We start from the raw sequence: 19,110 nt of genomic DNA on the forward strand, positions 1-19,110 counted from the left end.
AACCAGCTGTTTTCCTGTGACGGATAGAGAGAGGGTTGCAAGACTTGTTTTAACTGAACTCTCAGGATGCCAAGAACTCTTGCCTGTAGATGTTTTTAAAAAATGTGAGTAACCAATAGTTCTGTGACTCGTGCCAGGGCGATATGTCTTTAAGGATTGCAGTATATTTTCGAATAAAAAACACCTGCCATTGTGTTCTCTGTGATCTTGATGCAAGGGAGAGAGGGAGGATGTCGCCTGTACGTGAGAAACACTGCCACTCCACTCCTGGTTCCCTGGGAGACTGGCATGGTCAGCAGCCCCCACACTCCAGTCCCCTCCCCCTGCTCCCCCCGCTCCCCCCGCTCCTTCCTCCCTCATCCTCTTGCCGTTTCTCCCCCCTGCTTGTGAAGGAGGCGTGTGAGCAAGAAAGAGGCAGGGCACGTTAGCTGAGGCTGCGGGAGTGGAACTCAGACGGCAGGCAAAGCATACAAACACACACATTCACACACACACACACATGCTCAGTCAGCGTAAGTGACACAAGTGCTGGCTCCATTCAGCAGTGAGTTGACTGACTCACTGCTATCCATTAGCCGGCATGCCGCAGAGAAAGAGGAGTTTCACTTTTGGAGCCTATGGAGGGTAAGAATATATATCTCTAATGATTTGTAGAACAACTAAACCTCTCCACAACACACAGATCTCATTTGTTTGATTGTGTGTGTGTGTCTGTCTCTGTCTCCCTGTTTGATGACAGTGCAGATTCTGTGTCTGTATTTGTGTCTGCATGTTTGTGCCATCTGCACTGGAATGCCATCGAATTTATGATAACAGCTTTGGTCTAAAATGTCTCAGTTGTCGTTCATATGGCTTTGTATCATAGATTAGAGCTATTAATGCTGCTGTTTTTGCTTACGGATGAATCCTCCAGGGATATATTCTGTGCAGTAATGCTGAGGCATCAGATGTAGAAAGATAAACAAGATATGGTGACAAAAACAACAGAGAAAAGTAGGTAAGGTTCAGGTTACAGGAAAAGTCTTGCTGACGCCCTCACAGGGCTGAATGGATGTGAAGTGTATGTTGTCAGTAGACTCATGTCCTCAGTATTTTTATGTTGCCCACTTCAGACTTTACAGGACGCTGGACACACAGTCAGCCAAGAGCTTTTTAATGGTCAAAAGGTGAACAGGTGTCCTCATGCAACTGCATGCCTGACTGCCTTTAGCCAAGTTTTGTGTACAGCTATATGTTTGTTTGTCTTGAAGTTAGTCTCAAGACAGAGAAACAGTAGTTAAAGCTCGACTGACACAGTTATAATTGCTGTCAATGTGCGTGTGCAGAGACACTAATACACATGCATTATAGGTGATGATATAGGGCTGGGCAGCATATCGCTATGATATCAATATCCTGATATGAGACTAGATATTTGGATGTTGTAATATTGCTTAAGTGTTTTTATTTCCCTCCTTTTAAAGACTGCATTACATTAAAGTGATGTCATTTTATGATCTCACCACTTTATCATGTTATCCACATTACTGGTTATTGTTCAAATGTCTCATTGTGTTAATATTTTGAGAAAGCAGCAATAACCAACCCTACAATATAGTTGCAATATTGATATTGATGCATTTGGTCAAAAATATCATGACATTTGATTTTCCGGCATTGTCTGAAAGAGAGTAAACCTGAAAATCCAATAACTTCAAGTTGTGACTGGCTTTGTGTTACTGGTGCGTTCATTGAGCAACGCAGCCTTCGTCTGGATCACTTCCTCCACGGTTTTGTCGTCCTCCAACATGTCATCTTTTTTGTGTTACAGTTTTAGTTAGTAACAAGTTAGCAGTGGCTTTGTTCAATTCCATGGGTACAACACTAGTCCTTTATTGTGGACGGAGCCCAGGATGTTTCCATGGAAATCAGACGTACATTTTTTTTGTCTCAAAAGTAAATCTAACTGTATAGAAGTCTAATATAGATAATATAGTATAGAAGAAAATTACCTTACTTCTCGCTTGATTTGTTACCACTGTAAACATTTTCCTAATGAGTTTACGGTCTCAAACACAAGTTTCAAGTCTTCAAGCATGATGTTCATTTAGTACATTTAGGTCCCATAAATAGTAAAGTAGTTAATGAAGCAGTTTTAGGGCATGTCCACCTTCTGATTGACAGGTCGCTATCACAATGTTGTTCTTGTTTTTGTCTTAGAACTTGTGTTTTCCGTTCATGGAAGTTAACTGTAAATTGTCTGTTGTTGTACCAAAAGACACTCGAAGGAATCAGTTGTTCATTTTCGCACTTTGCTAACTGGTTACTTCTAGCTCCAAAAACCAAGATAGCAACGGCCAAAATACCAAACCACAGACCAGTGGGTGACATCATGATACAGTTTGTGTGACACTTTTGAAAACTTCCGTCAGACAAGCGTCACAAAGCTGAGATTTACGCTTTATTTACAGTTGCTGTTGTTGTTTTTTACAAGGAACAGCCCAATAGGCCTGACATTTACAATTAAAACCCACTCAAAGGTCACAGAACTCTAAAATAAGCCAAATATAACAAAAGTTTAAATATTAAACAGCAGGATTGTACTGGATTTATCAATAAGTCAGGACCTCTTGATAGACCCATCCACTCCATTAGTGGCCTCTCTAATTGTTCCTGTCCACTAAGTGATTAATTCCAATCATTTGCTCGTGTACTCTAGAGAGTCCTTAAGCCAGTGCACAGCATATATAAAACAAAATAGTTCTTTCTGTTTTCACTTTTGCAGTGGCCTTAAATGCCATTGCACTTGGCATTTCGATAGGTCAGTGTGATTGCTAACATCAGTGAGTGATCTGTAATACACTCTGCCCCCTGCATCCCATTGGCATTGTCTGAAGGAAACGCAGCCTCTCTTTTCTCTGCAGGTCCGTCTTTCCTCTGCACAGCATGCATCTAATTTAAGCCTCAAATATGAATGAAGCTGTTACTTAATTTGAGTAGTTATGTGTTAGGGTTTTGTTTCACTTTGGGTGAGTTATTGTACTGTTTTTTTAAATTACAGGACTACTTTTTCTTTTCCTTCTTGACAGAAATGTTCCCAAGTCAAGTGTTACCATGATGTTGCAACACTGAGTTTTCATATCCTTTATTTCCTCTTCTTTGGATCTGCTCTTACATGCCTATATCCTGTTGCCAAAATATGTGTTTGTGTTTGTCTATATTGGACTCCGTAGCTAAAGGTAGCTGTCTCCTTCTAAACTAGTAAATCATAAAATAAACACAGAGCTTTGGCCTGTGTATTAAGTGAACTGAATGCTCTCTCAGTAACATCATTGGCAGGATAAACAATGATGCTGTATGGTGTAGTGTCACATGGAAACATTGCAAGAATGCATGTCATCCTGTTAAAAAACTACCAAGTGGAAAGACTCACATTGTTTTGATATCGGAGCAGTTGTCATTCTCCGGTCAGCTGATTTAAAAATGTCATTTCTGCAAGTCAACAGAGTGACTCATGAGGGAAAAGGTGTTCCCCAGTGTTAAACAGACTCAGAATAACAATGTGAATATGTTCAAGTTGTATGCTGTCTGAACAAAGAAAAGAGGCTTCTATCTCTGTTTGATGATCGAGTGTCGAAGGCTCATTGTGTTGAATATTATACCGTGGTCAACAGGAGGACAGTACACAGAGGGTCTTTTTGTTAGACAAAAGCAAATGTTTGCATGACAAAAGATGATTAGACCTCAAAGCAGGGCTACTTGAGAACAGGAGGCCACTCAAGTGCACTGGGTGAGCAGCAGTTAATAATCTAATGCAAACAAACAGACTTTTATTATAGTCTGCTACTGTCTCGTATGGTCCCTCTGCACCCCCTTACGTCCACATATTGGCCTTTTCCAAACAGGTGTATTGCTGCAGCCATGTCAGACAATTTTACTGCAAATGTGTACTTCTTGACGCAGTAAAAACTAAGGACAGTGATAATATAAGTGCTCCCAGTGGGCATGGGTGTTTAGATTTGAAGGTTTTTTACCTGCTCTTCTTCATCTGACCAGTTCACCGTGTGTTCCATTCGCTCTTTGTCAAAAATATCTTGATGTACACTGGGTTTGATCAGACAAGCTGGCCACAGTGAGTCACCAACCTAACAATGTCCAGGATTCCTTTAGCTGCAGTGAAAGGCTTCCAGTGGTTCACTGATAAAAAAGCTTTTCATGTGAAGCAGCTGAACCAGTCTGGCATCTTCAATTACATTTCAAGGGAAACATATTTTCTCTTGAATTGTTGATGTATCACAAATAGGTTTCTAATCAGAGCCTGCAACAGGGGAGGTCGAGGTGGACGAATGCGTCAAATAAGACTGGGACTTTCAGCCAGGAGACCGCATTCACAAAATGACTGATTAAACCCAAATCATGATCTTTTCCTCAACCTAACCAAGTAGCTTTGCTGCCTAAACCTAGTGATCATTATCCAGGGAAAAAATGAGAATGCAGTTTTGTTGAACGTGAACATACTTTTTTGGGAGAAGAGGGTTAGCTAAACAGTTTGGATGAAAAAAAAACACAACAGGAAACAAATTGTGAAACTCCCAGAACTTTCACGCTAGGCGCTATAAAACCTGAACTAATGTGTGTTTTGAAAATTAATATTGGCATAACAGTATAGTGTCCTTATGGTCCATATATGAACATAAGAAGTATTAAAATAATACATATATGACTAAATTAATCTACATGAGCAAAACAAAAGCTCATCATGACAACAGAAAACAAAAAAAGACATGATTTTTGTTTGGGTGTGATAAATATCACAGTAGCTACTAGCACTCAGCATAACTGTGGTGCCTGTGTGTGTGTGTGTGTGTGTGTGTTCATATACACTGTATCCTACTGTACTGTAGCTAAATGAGGACATTCAACCACTTTATGCTCATTTCTCTATCAATGGGCTCATTCAGTAAACGCTGCGTTGAAAAACCCTCTAGATCTGGTCACATTCAGTTTTGTTTGACAAATTACTTATTATCACCCTGGGCATTATATATATATACAAAGGAATTGTTTAGCAATGCTCCAGGACTCGTGTGTCTCTCTTTCAGTCTATCTTCACAGTATGCAGTTCCTTTCCTGAAGCCGAGTGAATGGCTAACTGCAGTGTCAGATACTAGAATATAATATTTAAGTAGGTGTGAATGTGAGAAAGACCTCATTCAGAATGAAATGAACAGGCTCACATGCATTCATCCAGGCATCCACCTGTCATGTTTTTGTGAATAACTGTCTTGTGTGTCGGCCAGTCCAAGGGCGTCACTTTGTGTTGAAAACTGATGGAGACAAAAGGGCTGAGATGAAAAAAAAAATTTAAAACGTACTTTAACAGATGATACTTTAGGAAATGTAATGGGGGGTCAGTTTGAGGTTGGAGTAGATAATTATGGTGGGTCAGGGCAAATAAAAAGCATAATGCTGCATCAGAAGGGCAAAGCACAGGTTGCTACAGGTATGACAATACATACTTGGCAAAAAACCTTCATCATATAAAATCATCACATCCACAGCTGCCACTAACTGACACATGCAAGGTTTTGGTAATTTTCAAATCAGTGCACTATTTATTTTATTTTATTATTGTTTTAAGGCTACTCTTTTATGCATTTTCTTCTTCTATATTTATTGCACTATAGGTTTTCCTATTACGCAATTAAACCTTTCTTATAGCATTCTAATTTGTTAGTTAACATTTCGTTTTGCAAGCTATTTATCTGAACAGATAAAGCAATTATGCCTTTAGAAGGGACCACAATGGAAATAAGCCTTAGGGCTTTATTGTGTCATCCCTGACTATTTTTTATCCATTTATATTACGTATGACACAGGTTGCTGTTTCATATTTTTTATATCAAGAATGGTCAAATAAAATCAATCAATCAATCAATCAATAGAATATAATGGGGACAAAATCTGCCATTTCCTTAGCATCTCCAGTGTAAATGACATGTCAGTCCAGCACTTTGTTCCAGACTAAATATCTCAGCAGCTATTCGACAGATGGTTTATCCGCCCTGTGATTCGGATCTGCTCAAAAATGAAATGGCTTCTTACATGTTCCCTTCTTCACCTTTCTAGCAAGCTTCATGGAAATCAGGCCAGTAGTTTCTCCTGCTGACTGACAAACAAACTGCACCAAAAACATCACACAGCATCTGTGGTACTTTCTATTTCAGCAGATGCTGACATGCTACTCATGACTCCTACAAAACATCAGCATGTTAACATTGTCACTGTGAGCATGTTAGCATTTATCTCAAATGTGCCTCACAGAGCTGCTACTGAAGCAGCCCTCAGTCTAGTTGAACCCAGGTGGGGCTTTAATTATATAATAGCATTTAAATCAAAGGTGTATTCTTTATTTGGTGGACCACAGCTATCCCATGTAATCTTGTAGTTCCTGTTTTGGTTGCAGTTTTAGAGTATTAAACCCAAAACTAGACACCCACAGAGGTCTTCAGTCAGCATGCTCTGAACTCGTGCTGGGTGAACTGGGTGTAACACTAATCATGACTCCACCAGAATATGTTGTAGCCGTAGGGAAGAGGAATACTTTCTGTGAGAGCCCGGTGCACTGGGATCATGTTCTTAGCATAGTTTGTCTGTTTTTCGAATCGTGTATCAAAGTATGTGGACTAACAGCAATGACCTATTCTCTCTTTCCTTATGAATATTAATGTCAGATGTACAACGAGCAAACTGAGCGGCTGGTGGGATCGTTCAGTCCTCAAATCTTTTAAGATAATCTGGTCTGCGATGTGTTTGTGCCTCTTATATTTCAGATATAGATTCTGTAATGCAGCAGATTTTGGTAGCTGAACAACAAACTTGTTTGCTTTAAGCTGGATTTCCTCCGGGCTGACTTTCAGCCCTGCCTGGTGACCTACTTGCCACGAGCAGCATTGCTGACTTGATACACACTGCAGGCCTCAGCTAATTCCTGAAGTGGAGAAAATGCTTAAAAGTTTAACGGGGAGGAAATTAGGAACTGGAGAGTTTCGCTTAAAGTCAGATTTAGTTGAATGGGCTAATTGTCACGGCAGCTGACACGGTGATGGCCTCAGGTTTTTAGGACCCGCCTTGAGCCTTCTTATCCCTCGCTGATATTTGTTCCCATGAGAACCTGCTTGTGGTTGATACCTAGCTGAGAGCGTTGAAGAAGCATGAAAAACAATTTGCCAGTATTTGAGGCTACCACCTCCTGAGCTGTAATTCCAGTACGCCCCTAAATGTGCTGGTTTGTCTCGTCTTTCTTTAAATAAAAACTAGGCTGCACAAACTGTGAGATTTGAATGTGCAAATATGACTCATGGCCCACAAATGCATTAGCACAGGCACATTTGTTATAGCCTACTTTTGTCCACTCCAACCGTTGTCCTCTCAGAGAGGGACAGAATACTCTTTGTTTTGTTGATAAGGCTGAGAGATTTTAGCGTCTCGCTGTTTTTGGCTCCACTAATTCTTTATCTGTGCACTGTCCTGCTCAGTCCACGTTCAGTTCCAGTTTCATTTTTATGTCTCAGGGATGAGTAAAGTTTTGTTTTGATGAGAAATCTTGAAAGTTAATGATTGTTGGCTGTATGACACAGAGCTTGAAATTTGCAGGCATAAAGCAGTTTGAAATTCATACAATACTTTATTCAATACATTGGACACATTTCCCTACATTTCCATATATTAAAGTACAGTCTATTAATAGGTGTAACTGTGCATATAAAAATGTGAATGAAGACCTAAATATATGAGTCATGTGTGTTTAATTATTGTTCCTATGAAAGCAATTCCTGCAGCTTCCACAGTATATGTTCAGTATGGTTCTCCCTGATCTGAAAACAACCCTATTTTTTTGTCGTCACACAGCTTATACAGTCCTGTTTCCGCTCGTAGCAAGATATCATATTTAAATGTGTATTTAGGAACAGGTTTTAGCAGCTTAGTGCAAGAAAAGAGAAGAGCATGTTCAGTTTATAATCCTTGAAAAATATATCCGTATCCCTCCCAGTATGTTGATATGAGGTGTCATGCTCTGTTGTGTAGCTAAAGGACATGTTTTATTGCAAATTTCCTGTATTGGTTTTGGTTTTTCAGTTCGGAGCCTTTATCCAATAATCTTGACACACCCTGGTTGATTTCATTTTATGGGAATTCCATGAAACCTGAGAATGGGTGAGCAGCACAGGATGAGGTTTAGAAAATGTTATTCTTAGTGATGCAGTGTATGAAAACAGCTTTCCTCTCCTCACACTCAGCTTCGAGGGCAGAGCTGACAGCACATAAGTATGTTGGCTCTCTCCCAAGGACCAGTATGCATTCCTCTTAAGAAGGAGCCCTGATTTATCTGCACACACGTGTCCATCAGGCTCAGTGGATCAACACTGGTGGTAGATTGGAGATACAGCAGCACCACAGAATCCATCTCAGTGTCAGTGCATGTCATGTGAAGACCTGGGGTTGAAAATGATGAGCGATCTTCTGCACTGAGGGGAATCAGCCAATGTCCTACTGTAACAACACAAGTCTGTTGATTCGTGACTCCACAGTACAGTGAACAAACAACCCCCCCAAGGCCTGTTTCCTCTCACTAACACAGTTTTCTAAGAAGGAGGAAGCTTTTAGCTTTCATTTATCTTTTGAGAATTTCTCACAACAAAAGAAGAAGTGAAAACTTTTACTTTTGGTCCCAAAGTTACTTTTCCTTTGTTTTTGTTTCTTCTTTTTCTTCATTCTCACTGCAGCTGTTTTAAATACAATTTGACTTTTCTATAGCAGCCATATTCATAAGCATATTGAATATAATAATATATAATATTATAATAATATAATTGTGATTTAATGATGACTCTAAAAGGGATGCACAATATACATCGGTACCCATACCTTGTCGCTAATATTGGTACATTTTTATTATGATATAATCCTATAATTCTGATAATTATCAGCCCATAATATGAAGCCAAATTGCCTTCATTGACTTAAAGGGAATGTACATGACATTCAGAACATTTATAAAGCAGTAAACACTTATTTACTATTTACTACAGTGGATTAATGGTGTCCTGACCAGATAATTAAGTTACACTCTCTCTCTCTCTCTCTGTGTTTGAATCTGAGCTTCTCTGTTCTTTGTTGACAACAAGCAAGAACAAATTGTTGTGGTAGCCGGTTCGCATGTGTATGTTGTGCATGCAAGTCCCTGTGTGTCTCCCACTCGCAGCTGCATTTAACATGTACATCGACATGTCTGAAGTATTAAAAGCATGCTCTCCAGAAGTAAAAGTATCGTTATGTTTTGTGTACTTTACTAGAAAGAGTGAATCAATATTTGAAAAGTCAGACCTGTTTTATGTCAGAGCTATGGAATATTAAATCATCCATCTCAGCCTTTCTTACCCTCAGGGGTGCATAAACTACATGTTATTAACTACACATTTAAAGAGACATTATTTGTGTCTGTATCTGTATTTGGATAGAAGACTGCAAGTGGGCATGGTTTAACCTAGAAGTCACGTTAAATTATTAAGTGTTGTATTTTCTAACAAAATATTAATTGGCAATGGAATTATTGTGCCTTTAAAGCATCAACTTGTCACTCATTACAAAATGTTTTTCCACATCGTCCTACTGTACTTTTTGCCATTTTAAGACACATAAGGGATTGGTTTTTTATAAGAGCACTATGAAATTATTATTTATCTTATTGGTATCGGTCATGAGAAGCCGACATGCCAAGACCAGAACGTTGTAGAGACTTAAATTGTTCCAGCTGATATCTCGTCCAGCACCACAATGAACTTGACACTTGTGGTTTTGAATGATATGTCTGACCTATTGGATGAATTACTTTCATGTAAACTAAAATTGTGAACAACACACCTGTTACACATACATGCCCATATTTGTCTGTGCAGCCTCATAGAGCTACTGGCGTCCCTGTAAGTTTTGTTTTTACCCATATTTCTGATACAGCAAGAGTCACTTCTCTTTCCAGAATGGGTTGTCTTCTTCCAGAATGATGTTGCTGTGTCATGTTCAGGGAAAGATGACTCAACAGCGAAGGGGGGAAATAACATAAAATCAACCTTGCAGCTTGGGGATTATTTCTAATATGTATTGCCTTTGTGCTGTTTGGTGGTGTGTCATCCTGACTGTTTCTGAGGGGTCAGTATATGGCACCGGAGACAGCTGCAGGAGGCCTGAGAGACATACTAAACATTCTCTTTTCCCTGTGTCACTACCACCAGCTATCGCAAGAGACAGTGACTCATTCACTGGGCCGTAGTGCAACAGTTATCAGTATCAAATATCCACTTTTGTTTTTGCCAGTGAAGTTAAGATCTGCATTCCAAGAGAGGTTTTAGTGTGTGTTCATGATTGTGATGTTTTCTAATGAAAAGTGTTCATTTTTGTGTGTCAGATTGTTTTAAGTCCTGCCTTATGGATTTACATTTCATGCTAAATGGTTTTGTGGGTGACAGTTGAGGGGAAAGCATTGTTTTTCATTAGATTTCACCTGTCAGACTTGAGGTTCATCCTGCACACACAGTGCCATCTACTGGCAGAAACATCACCCTGCATTACTCTTTCCACACGGCATCATCTTGTTATTGTTTGCAGTGATTACTGCTCAAATCTCTTCATCCAGAGTGATTTAAGGACACAGGACGGTTTATTTCTGACTGACACTCAGTAATGAGCCTCATAGTGCGTTCAGAAACCAGGACAGGACTTGTTTTATCTCAGGACCAAGCTAGTAATCATCCTTTCATCCTCGGAGATGCTACTTCAACAGATGGCAGGAGTTATTTCAGGGTAACCCAGCCCACTGCACAACCAACCTTTCTCAGTTCAGTGGACTTCTTGGAAATTAAAAAGATGTCCCAATATCCCTGTTTACTTTTCACACTTAAATTAATCCAGGTAAACAATACATGCAGACAACGGCACAGAAGCTATTAACGAGATGAGGATTCAGTATTTTGGTGCTAATGTATTCTAATGTGTCAATTAAAATCTTTAGTTTGATTTCTTAGTTAAGCTGACTTCTTTACTTTTTACTTCTGTTGGACAATAAGCATGACGTTAAATGAACTATTTACTGTTAATAATAGCTGGATTTTATGTTTTTGTTTGTTTTTAGAGTGGACAAGACATTCTCCAAGGCCAGAAGCTTATGGTGAGTCTAACACCTGTTTTTATTTTTGTCAGTAAATGTGGCAAATTATGACAGCATGTGAGACAATGACTGATTTGTTATCAGTCTTAGTCATTCAAACATATTATCAGTTGGATATTAATGGATTAAAATTCTTAAAGCTCTGGAGTTGCATTCTGTGTCACTGACTCCGACCGTCTGTCTAATAATCTGTTAAGGAAAATGAATTAATTTATGAATTAATATATTGTTACAGTGTTGGGTGTTCACATTAAATGTGGCCAAAGTTTCAAATACTGTGATAAATATATCACAGTAAAAAGAGAGGAAAAAAGCTCAGGTTTCCGACTGTTTTGAACACTCCAACAGTTTCCAATATTTTTTTCTACTCTGAGCTCAAACTGACATAAGCTTGTAACATATTTCTGTATATGTTTTTCTGCCGATGCCTTCCGCCTGGAACATATTTGATTGTGTAGTTTTTTTTTTAATAAGCTTATATTGGTGATTTTCACTGCAGAAAGTACACTGCTTTCTGCTTGTAAACCTGCAATCTTGGTTGCTGATTTTGTTGATTTTCCCCAATTTTGGGTCACATTCCTACTGGAACATGTTCATTTGTGTAGTTTTGGGTTTTGAAGCTTTTTTTGGGGATTTTTTAATGTTAAATACTGCAGCTGTACTCCATTACAGTTGCTTTCCTGGCTGTAATGATGGATGGTACAGAGACCAGTTTTACCAACCCTTTTCCAATGAAAGAAGCTTGCACTAGCTTCAAACATCGGTTAAAGTCTCCAGATGTCGTCATACGTTTATTTTCTCATTTTCTGTGGCGTCAGTGTGGTTTTCTTAAATGAAGTGTAAAAAAGTGTGCATGAGCAGCAGGCATGTGAATGTATTGCAAAAGCTTAAAGTAATTTTGCTTATGCTTGAATCAGTCGGTAAATGTTTTGTTAGTCACTTTTTTTTTTTTTTTTGAAATAATGTTACTAAAAGGTTCTGAAAAGTCCCTTAATCTAGCAAGAAAGTTAAAAAGAGAACAAAAGCATAGGTTGTTTTTTCATAACAAAGGATAAATAGAGGTGCTGCAGACATGGGCAGCATGAGAAAAAATAAGTATGAACCTGAAAGAGAGCATAATATGCCCCCTTTAAAGGTGTGAATCAGTCTAGAGGCGAGTGAAAGTAAGGTGAATGAGCCAGAGAAAGGCAGAGCAGATGGAAAGCAGTGAGGAAACAGATACCCACCCTGTGCTGCTATCTCTGCAGTGCTGGCAAGTGCTGCTGTGAGTGGCACGTGAAGTCAGGCAGGGAGCTGAGCATGCACGCCTCTTGCCACTGCAGATAGACTACTCTATTCCTGAATGCTTTAGGTGTGGTGGCATGAGTGTCTGGCCCTCAACCCTTTCTGTCGGACTGCAGCAGGTTAAACAGTGCCTCGCCGCAGTATCATCACTCTTCCCTCTGGAATACAGAAACAGGAGGATCTCTCTTACCTGCTAGGCCTGCATTACTCAGCAGTGGCTGGGCTTGTTTGCAGGCACTGCAGTGTGGCCATCGGGCTCCCTCTGCATCAGACTATAACAGAACAACTGCACCTCACGGTAAAAAAGAAGAGGAGGGAGCACTGAGGATACAAAAGAGGATACAAAACATCACAGGAGATTTGTGGGCGTGAGGAGCAGGAAGATGGACAAAGGAAGTGAGTGGATGGGATGACATGAGAGGAAGAGAAATAAGAGAACAGTGTGGTGTCTGCAGAAAGGAAACAACACATTTAGAGTTCAGCAGAGTCACACTTGGTCTTCTTTGCCATGTTCCTTTCTCAGAGAAGAGCAAAGAGGAATTCAACAAGCCCTCCTGAATGAATTTGGAGGATCCTTCCCACTGTGTCAATAGAACTTGAATTATGTTACATCATCATCAGTGTTCATACCCAGCAGGAGAGAGCAATTTCTAGCAACCAAACCTGTGGAGCTAGGAGGAAGAATCAGTGAAAGCTCCATCAGATATTTCACAAACAGCTGCTTTTAGAAAGGATTCTACACTCTGTTAAGCCGAAGGACAAAAGTTAAATTTAAAAAGGAAAACTACCTGGGAGAGACAGAGTCATAATCTTCCTCCAGGTACCCTTTGTTGGACAGGATGTGAATGGAAATTAGGACAGTGAGCAAAATCCTCCGACGGCAAAACTGTAACAGCACAAGCCAGCAAAATGCCGTGCTCACCTTTCCGCATTGGAAGGCCAAGGAAATTCTGGTGAGTTTCTTTTAAACCTGCCTGAAGATAGTTTCTGATAACTGCATGACAGTCAAAAATTCAATTTAACTGCCTGATGCATGCATTCCAACTACTACTTTGGTAGGTTAAAATAAGCATTTTTTAAAATAAATTACTTTGATGCATATTTATATGACACATGCTCGAAATGTTACTATGTTAAAGATAATGCTGTCAAGTTAAAATAAGTCAACTTTAACTTTTGGTTTCACACAAACAGCCGCCTCCTGGGCTCCAAAGTCTTGTTTCACCCATCAACCTATCATGGCATCTTACCTACACGGACTTTGTCACTCTTTATACCACAACACCTGACTTTCTCCTTTTGCTCCTGTCATAATTACTACAACCACTAAAGGCAGCCTGCTGGATGTAAAAGTGTGCATTAGTCTCTGCGCTTAAGCTTTATTTTTGAGACAATTAAAGTCAGATTTGGCGACATAATACACTTACAGCTCTAACTAATACAGCTCTAAGTTTGGTTCTGAATCAAAGACAACAACAAGGTTTCTTGTTGAATGCTGTGGCCAGTTTCTTTCCCTTTAACTAAAAAGTTGATGCTAGAATAGCATCAACTAATAGGCTATCCTGACCTGAACCATTCATCCCTCCAGAACATCCATTCTAGCATTCAACATAACTGAAATATCAATTTTATTTCATGATCTCACTCTCCCGTTGGTTCTTTCCTATATAGATAATAAGTTCTCAGAACACTGAATGTGAACTCAATGCGCGATGACGTCTAATCTGTTACACGTATTTAATGTCAGGAATTGTTTAGTTTTGATCCTTTGACTCTTGTTGTTGATTAAATGTTAAATGGTCATCTTCCATCTGGTCATGCACAATAAACAGATGATCCTCAACCTCTAGCCCTGTCTGCACGCTCTCCAGGGGGAGGCCTGTAATTGGTTGTAATCCTGTCTTGCTAAGCTCCCCTGATGGGAGGAAATGGGAGAGGAGGGTTAGTGTGGATAATGGCCATACTGAGATGTTGTATAAGAGCTTCTCTCTCACTCTCTCTTCCTCTCCTACACACATACGAACATACAGTATATCCAGACACAAAGCACTCTGCTTCTTTGTCCCTGGAGCATGATGGATTATCATGGCAGGTTGTCTATTGTATAACTTCCGGTCCATTCTTTAAAACAACTTGGCCACTGAATCCACTGTTTTATCCATGCTTCACATCACCTGATTGTCATGCAGTTCAGGTCTGCTTCTGAAGCAAAAACAAAGCTAGAAAAATTGCAGACAGAGCATAAAAAAATGCAAATATAGTGAGGCGAAACACTAGGCAGACAAAGCTTGATCCAAGAGTAAATCCTGGAGTTCACTTTCACTTTTGTTGAGCAGAGGAGGCAGGGCCAAATTTGAATATTTACAAACAAACAGAAGGTGACAATTCCTGCATAGTATGCCTTTAAATCCAGTTGTGACACTAACCTTGTTTCTTCAAAGGCATACTTACATTTTGAAGGAGGTATGGTAGAAGGCTGTTTTCACATTCAGCTGCTGGAGGATGAAAGTTTACCTATATGCTCACCTTAGATCTGAATCAATCTATTGTAATGTGCAGGTATGAGTTGATGATGAAGACACTTGAAAATTATAAGGTTGTAAAAAATGTATATAATTTTTACCTCTTTAAGATTTCGTTAAAATTGTCATTTTCTTCTGGTTCTACAAAATTAACCTGATAAAGATCTTGAGTAGATGATAATGAGAATAACTATGAATAAAACATGAAAAAAATTATGATTAAATCAGGTTGTTCTGTTTTTCACTCAAATACCCCTCACACACACACACACACACACACACACACAAAAAAAAATCAAACGGATACTGATAAAATCAAACATAACATAAAAAAAAATCAGGCCTTACAACCAAAATAAATAACAAAACATACAGCTATGATCCTACTTCACATAATATTCTTTTCACAAAAATCACTTTAAATTCTACACTCAATGTAGTTTTTAATTAAATGCAAACTTCTTACCAGCCTTCAGCTTTAATACACCTGTTCAACCTTTCCAAATGTTTTTTAGTATTAACCTTTTACCCAGCAGACACTTTAAAAAGAAATATTTCCTCAAAAAAAGTAATCAGATTAATATAACTGTTGCTCTCTGTAACATCACCCAGTATCACAGAGATAAATAATGGTCTTGAGCACAGCTTCACTGCCTTATGTCTTTTGTCTGGAGGGGCTCTTTAAGTCTGAGCAGCACAGTGCAGCAGTGTTTGGTGCTTGTTCTGGTTGCCCTGCCTTCTGCCCTCTAGTGGTATAAAGTTGAGGACATAGTACTGGTGCATGCTGCAGTAGTCCTATTAATGATGATTCAATTTATATTCATGATAAATTGGTTATTTAAACTTTAGAAACTAGAGACTTTTCGTCATGTGGTAGTTTTGACAGAGACACACTGTGTTTTATGTCGAGTGATCAAATATCTCCTTTTTTCTCAGTAGGTTCCAAAAACAGCTTATTTTACCGTCGCTGAATGACCTTGCTATTTATTCCAAATTGTGTGACGCAATACTTCGTTCTATTTTTATGATGCTTTCAAAATTCTAGGTCCATTTCATCCTTTGTGTCCTGTTTCTGCCCACAAACACTTAAGAGGTGTCACTGTACACACTCCTCTGTTTGTGTTCACTGATTTCCCATGAGATGTCACTCTGCATCATCCTCTGTCTGTCTCCAGTGCACATGCGCCCGCCGCAGCGCCGCCGATCCGGGGCCGGGTGTCAGTTTGCTTGTGCACGCTCGTCTGTGTGTGTGTCAGGCTGAGTTGTCTGGAAGAGCGGACATAGTGGGAGAGCAAACTGTCAAGCCAGATCAGACTACACTGTCTCCCTGCAAGTCTCCTGCTGTCTGACCAAATATAGCACCAAAGTGACAAGCTCGCCCCTGGTTCTCCCCGTCTCAATAATCCAAATCCTAACATGTCATCCACCAGCCAGCGTCAGCACAAGATGTCTTAAAAAAACATAAAGCTCAAATGACAGCAGGCTCTTGAAGGTTGAGATGCATGCCTGCCGACTTTGACAGGACGTTTCTATTTTACTCTATCTGATTCTTGAAGCTTTTCAGTGGTAAAGTTGTCCTGCCAGCCTCTTTAAAGTTCACTTCTTTGCCCTCAGACAGTCTCTTGTAGTGGCAGTGTTCAGGAGACAGCTGCTTCAGGTGTTGAAGAAGGCAGCCAGTCTTTATTCCTTGTGATTGTGGATGGGTATATCCCTGAGCATACATTTGAGGCCTGTTTATTGACACCTGTCCTGCTGAGGATGGTTTGATAATTCAAGAGAAGTAGAAGATTTTCTATTCTCTCCCATGGGAAAGGAAATTCATCCATGATCTTGTCTTGGTTGTTCTTGTTTTGACAGGAGGGGTGTACGCTTCATAGATCAAACTGCATGAAGTGTAATGTGGCTGAATATACCTTTAGCTCTAATATCAAACATAAAAGAGCACAAAATTATCCCCAGTGACCCCCTGCCGTCAAAAAGTCACATCTGCATGACTGTGATTTCCCTGGGGGAAATTGGACAGTGACATTGTGAGAGATCGACAAGCTGAAAATCTGGACCTATTTGTAGAGTGAACATGCTTTATTCAAAACCACCTGCTGTACCTGGCCTTTTAATGCATACTGAATACTGCCAGCTGTCAGGGGACGTGTGGGCTCAAGACGGCCCATCGAGGAGTCTCCTCATGCATCAAATGGCACAGATATTTATTATTTATAATTCCAAGCATGGAGCTTTTGATTGTACAGTCTTTTTTTTTTTTTTACCTCCACCGAGGAGGTTACTTTTTCTGTGTGGTTTGTCTGTCTGTCTTTGTCAGTTTCTCTGCAAGATTATGGAAAAACTACTGGCCTAATTTGCATGAAACTTTTTAGAAGGCTTTAGCATTTTTTTAGCTGATTGAAATGTAATTTTCACTTTTATTTACTCAACAAGATGTGCAGTTGTGCTGCTTCCATATACAGTACAGTCAGAATAATTGGAAAAATTAGTGTCTTATCATATTTCATTGCTTACTTAATCTGTTTCCTTTGATTTTCATTGTCACACAAATACTGGAGACAGCTATCAATGTGTTGTCTAAAGGCTTTGAACAAAAAATACAAATATGATGAAATAAAACTAAATTTTGACTGTCCAAATCAGGAAGTAGAACTATTCAAGTTGCATGTGAATGCACCACTGGCCTCGGTGGAGGTCTGCGTTCACTGAGTGCCATCCTATTCTGGAGTATATTTCTATTATTTTCATGAATGCAGTGCATTATAAAAATGTGCTCAAGTTTAAACAGTTGGTGTGCTCTAATGTCTTCATGAGAACTACTAAATGGATTTAACCTGATATCCGGCTGTTTGTATAAAAGGAACTTTTAAGAGGTACAGTTCCCTGGGGAACAAACAGCCTCTCAGACTTATCTGCTTTTTGGATTTTATCCAATATTTGCTTTTGTCTGATTGTGGCAGCAGGAACTTTTACAGCTATCGGACAAAAAGGTTCAGAAGGTTTCACATTTTCCAAAACAGATTGGGGAAAGTCCTGGAATATGTTTTATATTACTTCCTTCTCACACACAGAATAACAGCTGAAGGTTATGTAAAATGTTATGTTATTTCCAGGGCTGCCCCTGCTCAGTTATTTAGTTCATAATTTATAGTTATTTTTGGTCTTACTAGACCACGACTTTACTAATTTATTAATCATTTTTTAATGAATGTTTTACAGATCTGTAAATTAAATCAACTAATCACAAACAAGTCACAAAATTGTTAGTCAGCTAAGAATTTCTGTAGTTGAGGACAGTCCTAGTTATTACATACAACGTTACTAGATAAATAGATAGATAGATAGATAGATAGATAGATAGATAGATAGATAGATAGATAGATAGAGAGATAGATAGATAGATAGATAGATAGATAGATAGATAGATAGATAGATAGATAGATAGATAGATAGATAGATAGATAGATAGATAGATAGATAGATAGACTTTATTTATCCCAAGCTGGGAAATTACAGTGTAGCAGCAGCATTACACACAGAGACAATGACAACACAATTAAATAAAAAAGAACAACCTAGGCATACTTCAAGCAATAAAATATAAAAATACAATAAATATACAATAAAATATAAAGTGTCTAAAGAAGGAGTAGAGTAGAATTCCAGTGCAGAATAAATATGAATATACAGTATAAAAATGTTGGTGCTATGAAACAAATAAGGTGCAATGAACAGTGTGCATAAAAAACACATAAAGTGCATAGACAGTATGTAATGAACCAGACTATTTGTTATTGTACAGTGTGATGGCACGTGGCAGGAAAGATTTTTTGTATCTGTCCCTATGACACCTATCACACCCTATGTGTGTGGCGGAAACTCCGCCAAAATAAAACTTTTAGTGAAAATCAAATCTTTTCATCTGGAACGATTGCCTTTGAGGCTCATAGTGGTACCACACACGCACACACACACACACACACACACACACAAGACAAATAACTCATATAAGCACCGCGCAGAGAAATGGTTTCACACCAGAGACAATCAGCCTCCCATTTGTTAGAGTGCTTCAGGTCAGTCTGAGGGGGGTTGGGA

The 19,110-nt window shown here is 39.2% G+C and overlaps 1 protein-coding gene across 3 annotated transcripts in view; it reads left to right on the top strand.

Moving 5' to 3' along the window:
* The first annotated feature begins 446 nt into the window (after positions 1-446).
* The window catches only part of LOC131971343 (rap1 GTPase-activating protein 1-like), a 54,320-nt gene continuing 35,656 nt past the window's right edge, over positions 447-19,110 (top strand). For all 3 annotated transcript variants that reach the window (XM_059332745.1, XM_059332747.1, XM_059332749.1), the window contains exons 1-2: positions 447-624; positions 11,168-11,203. In XM_059332745.1, the coding sequence (XP_059188728.1) occupies positions 581-624; positions 11,168-11,203 (80 nt within the window). In that variant the 5' untranslated portion in view covers positions 447-580. The remainder of the gene's footprint in view (positions 625-11,167; positions 11,204-19,110) is intronic.

The sequence above is a fragment of the Centropristis striata genome, chromosome 5 (genome assembly GCF_030273125.1).
Source record: "Centropristis striata isolate RG_2023a ecotype Rhode Island chromosome 5, C.striata_1.0, whole genome shotgun sequence".
NCBI lineage: Eukaryota > Metazoa > Chordata > Actinopteri > Perciformes > Serranidae > Centropristis > Centropristis striata.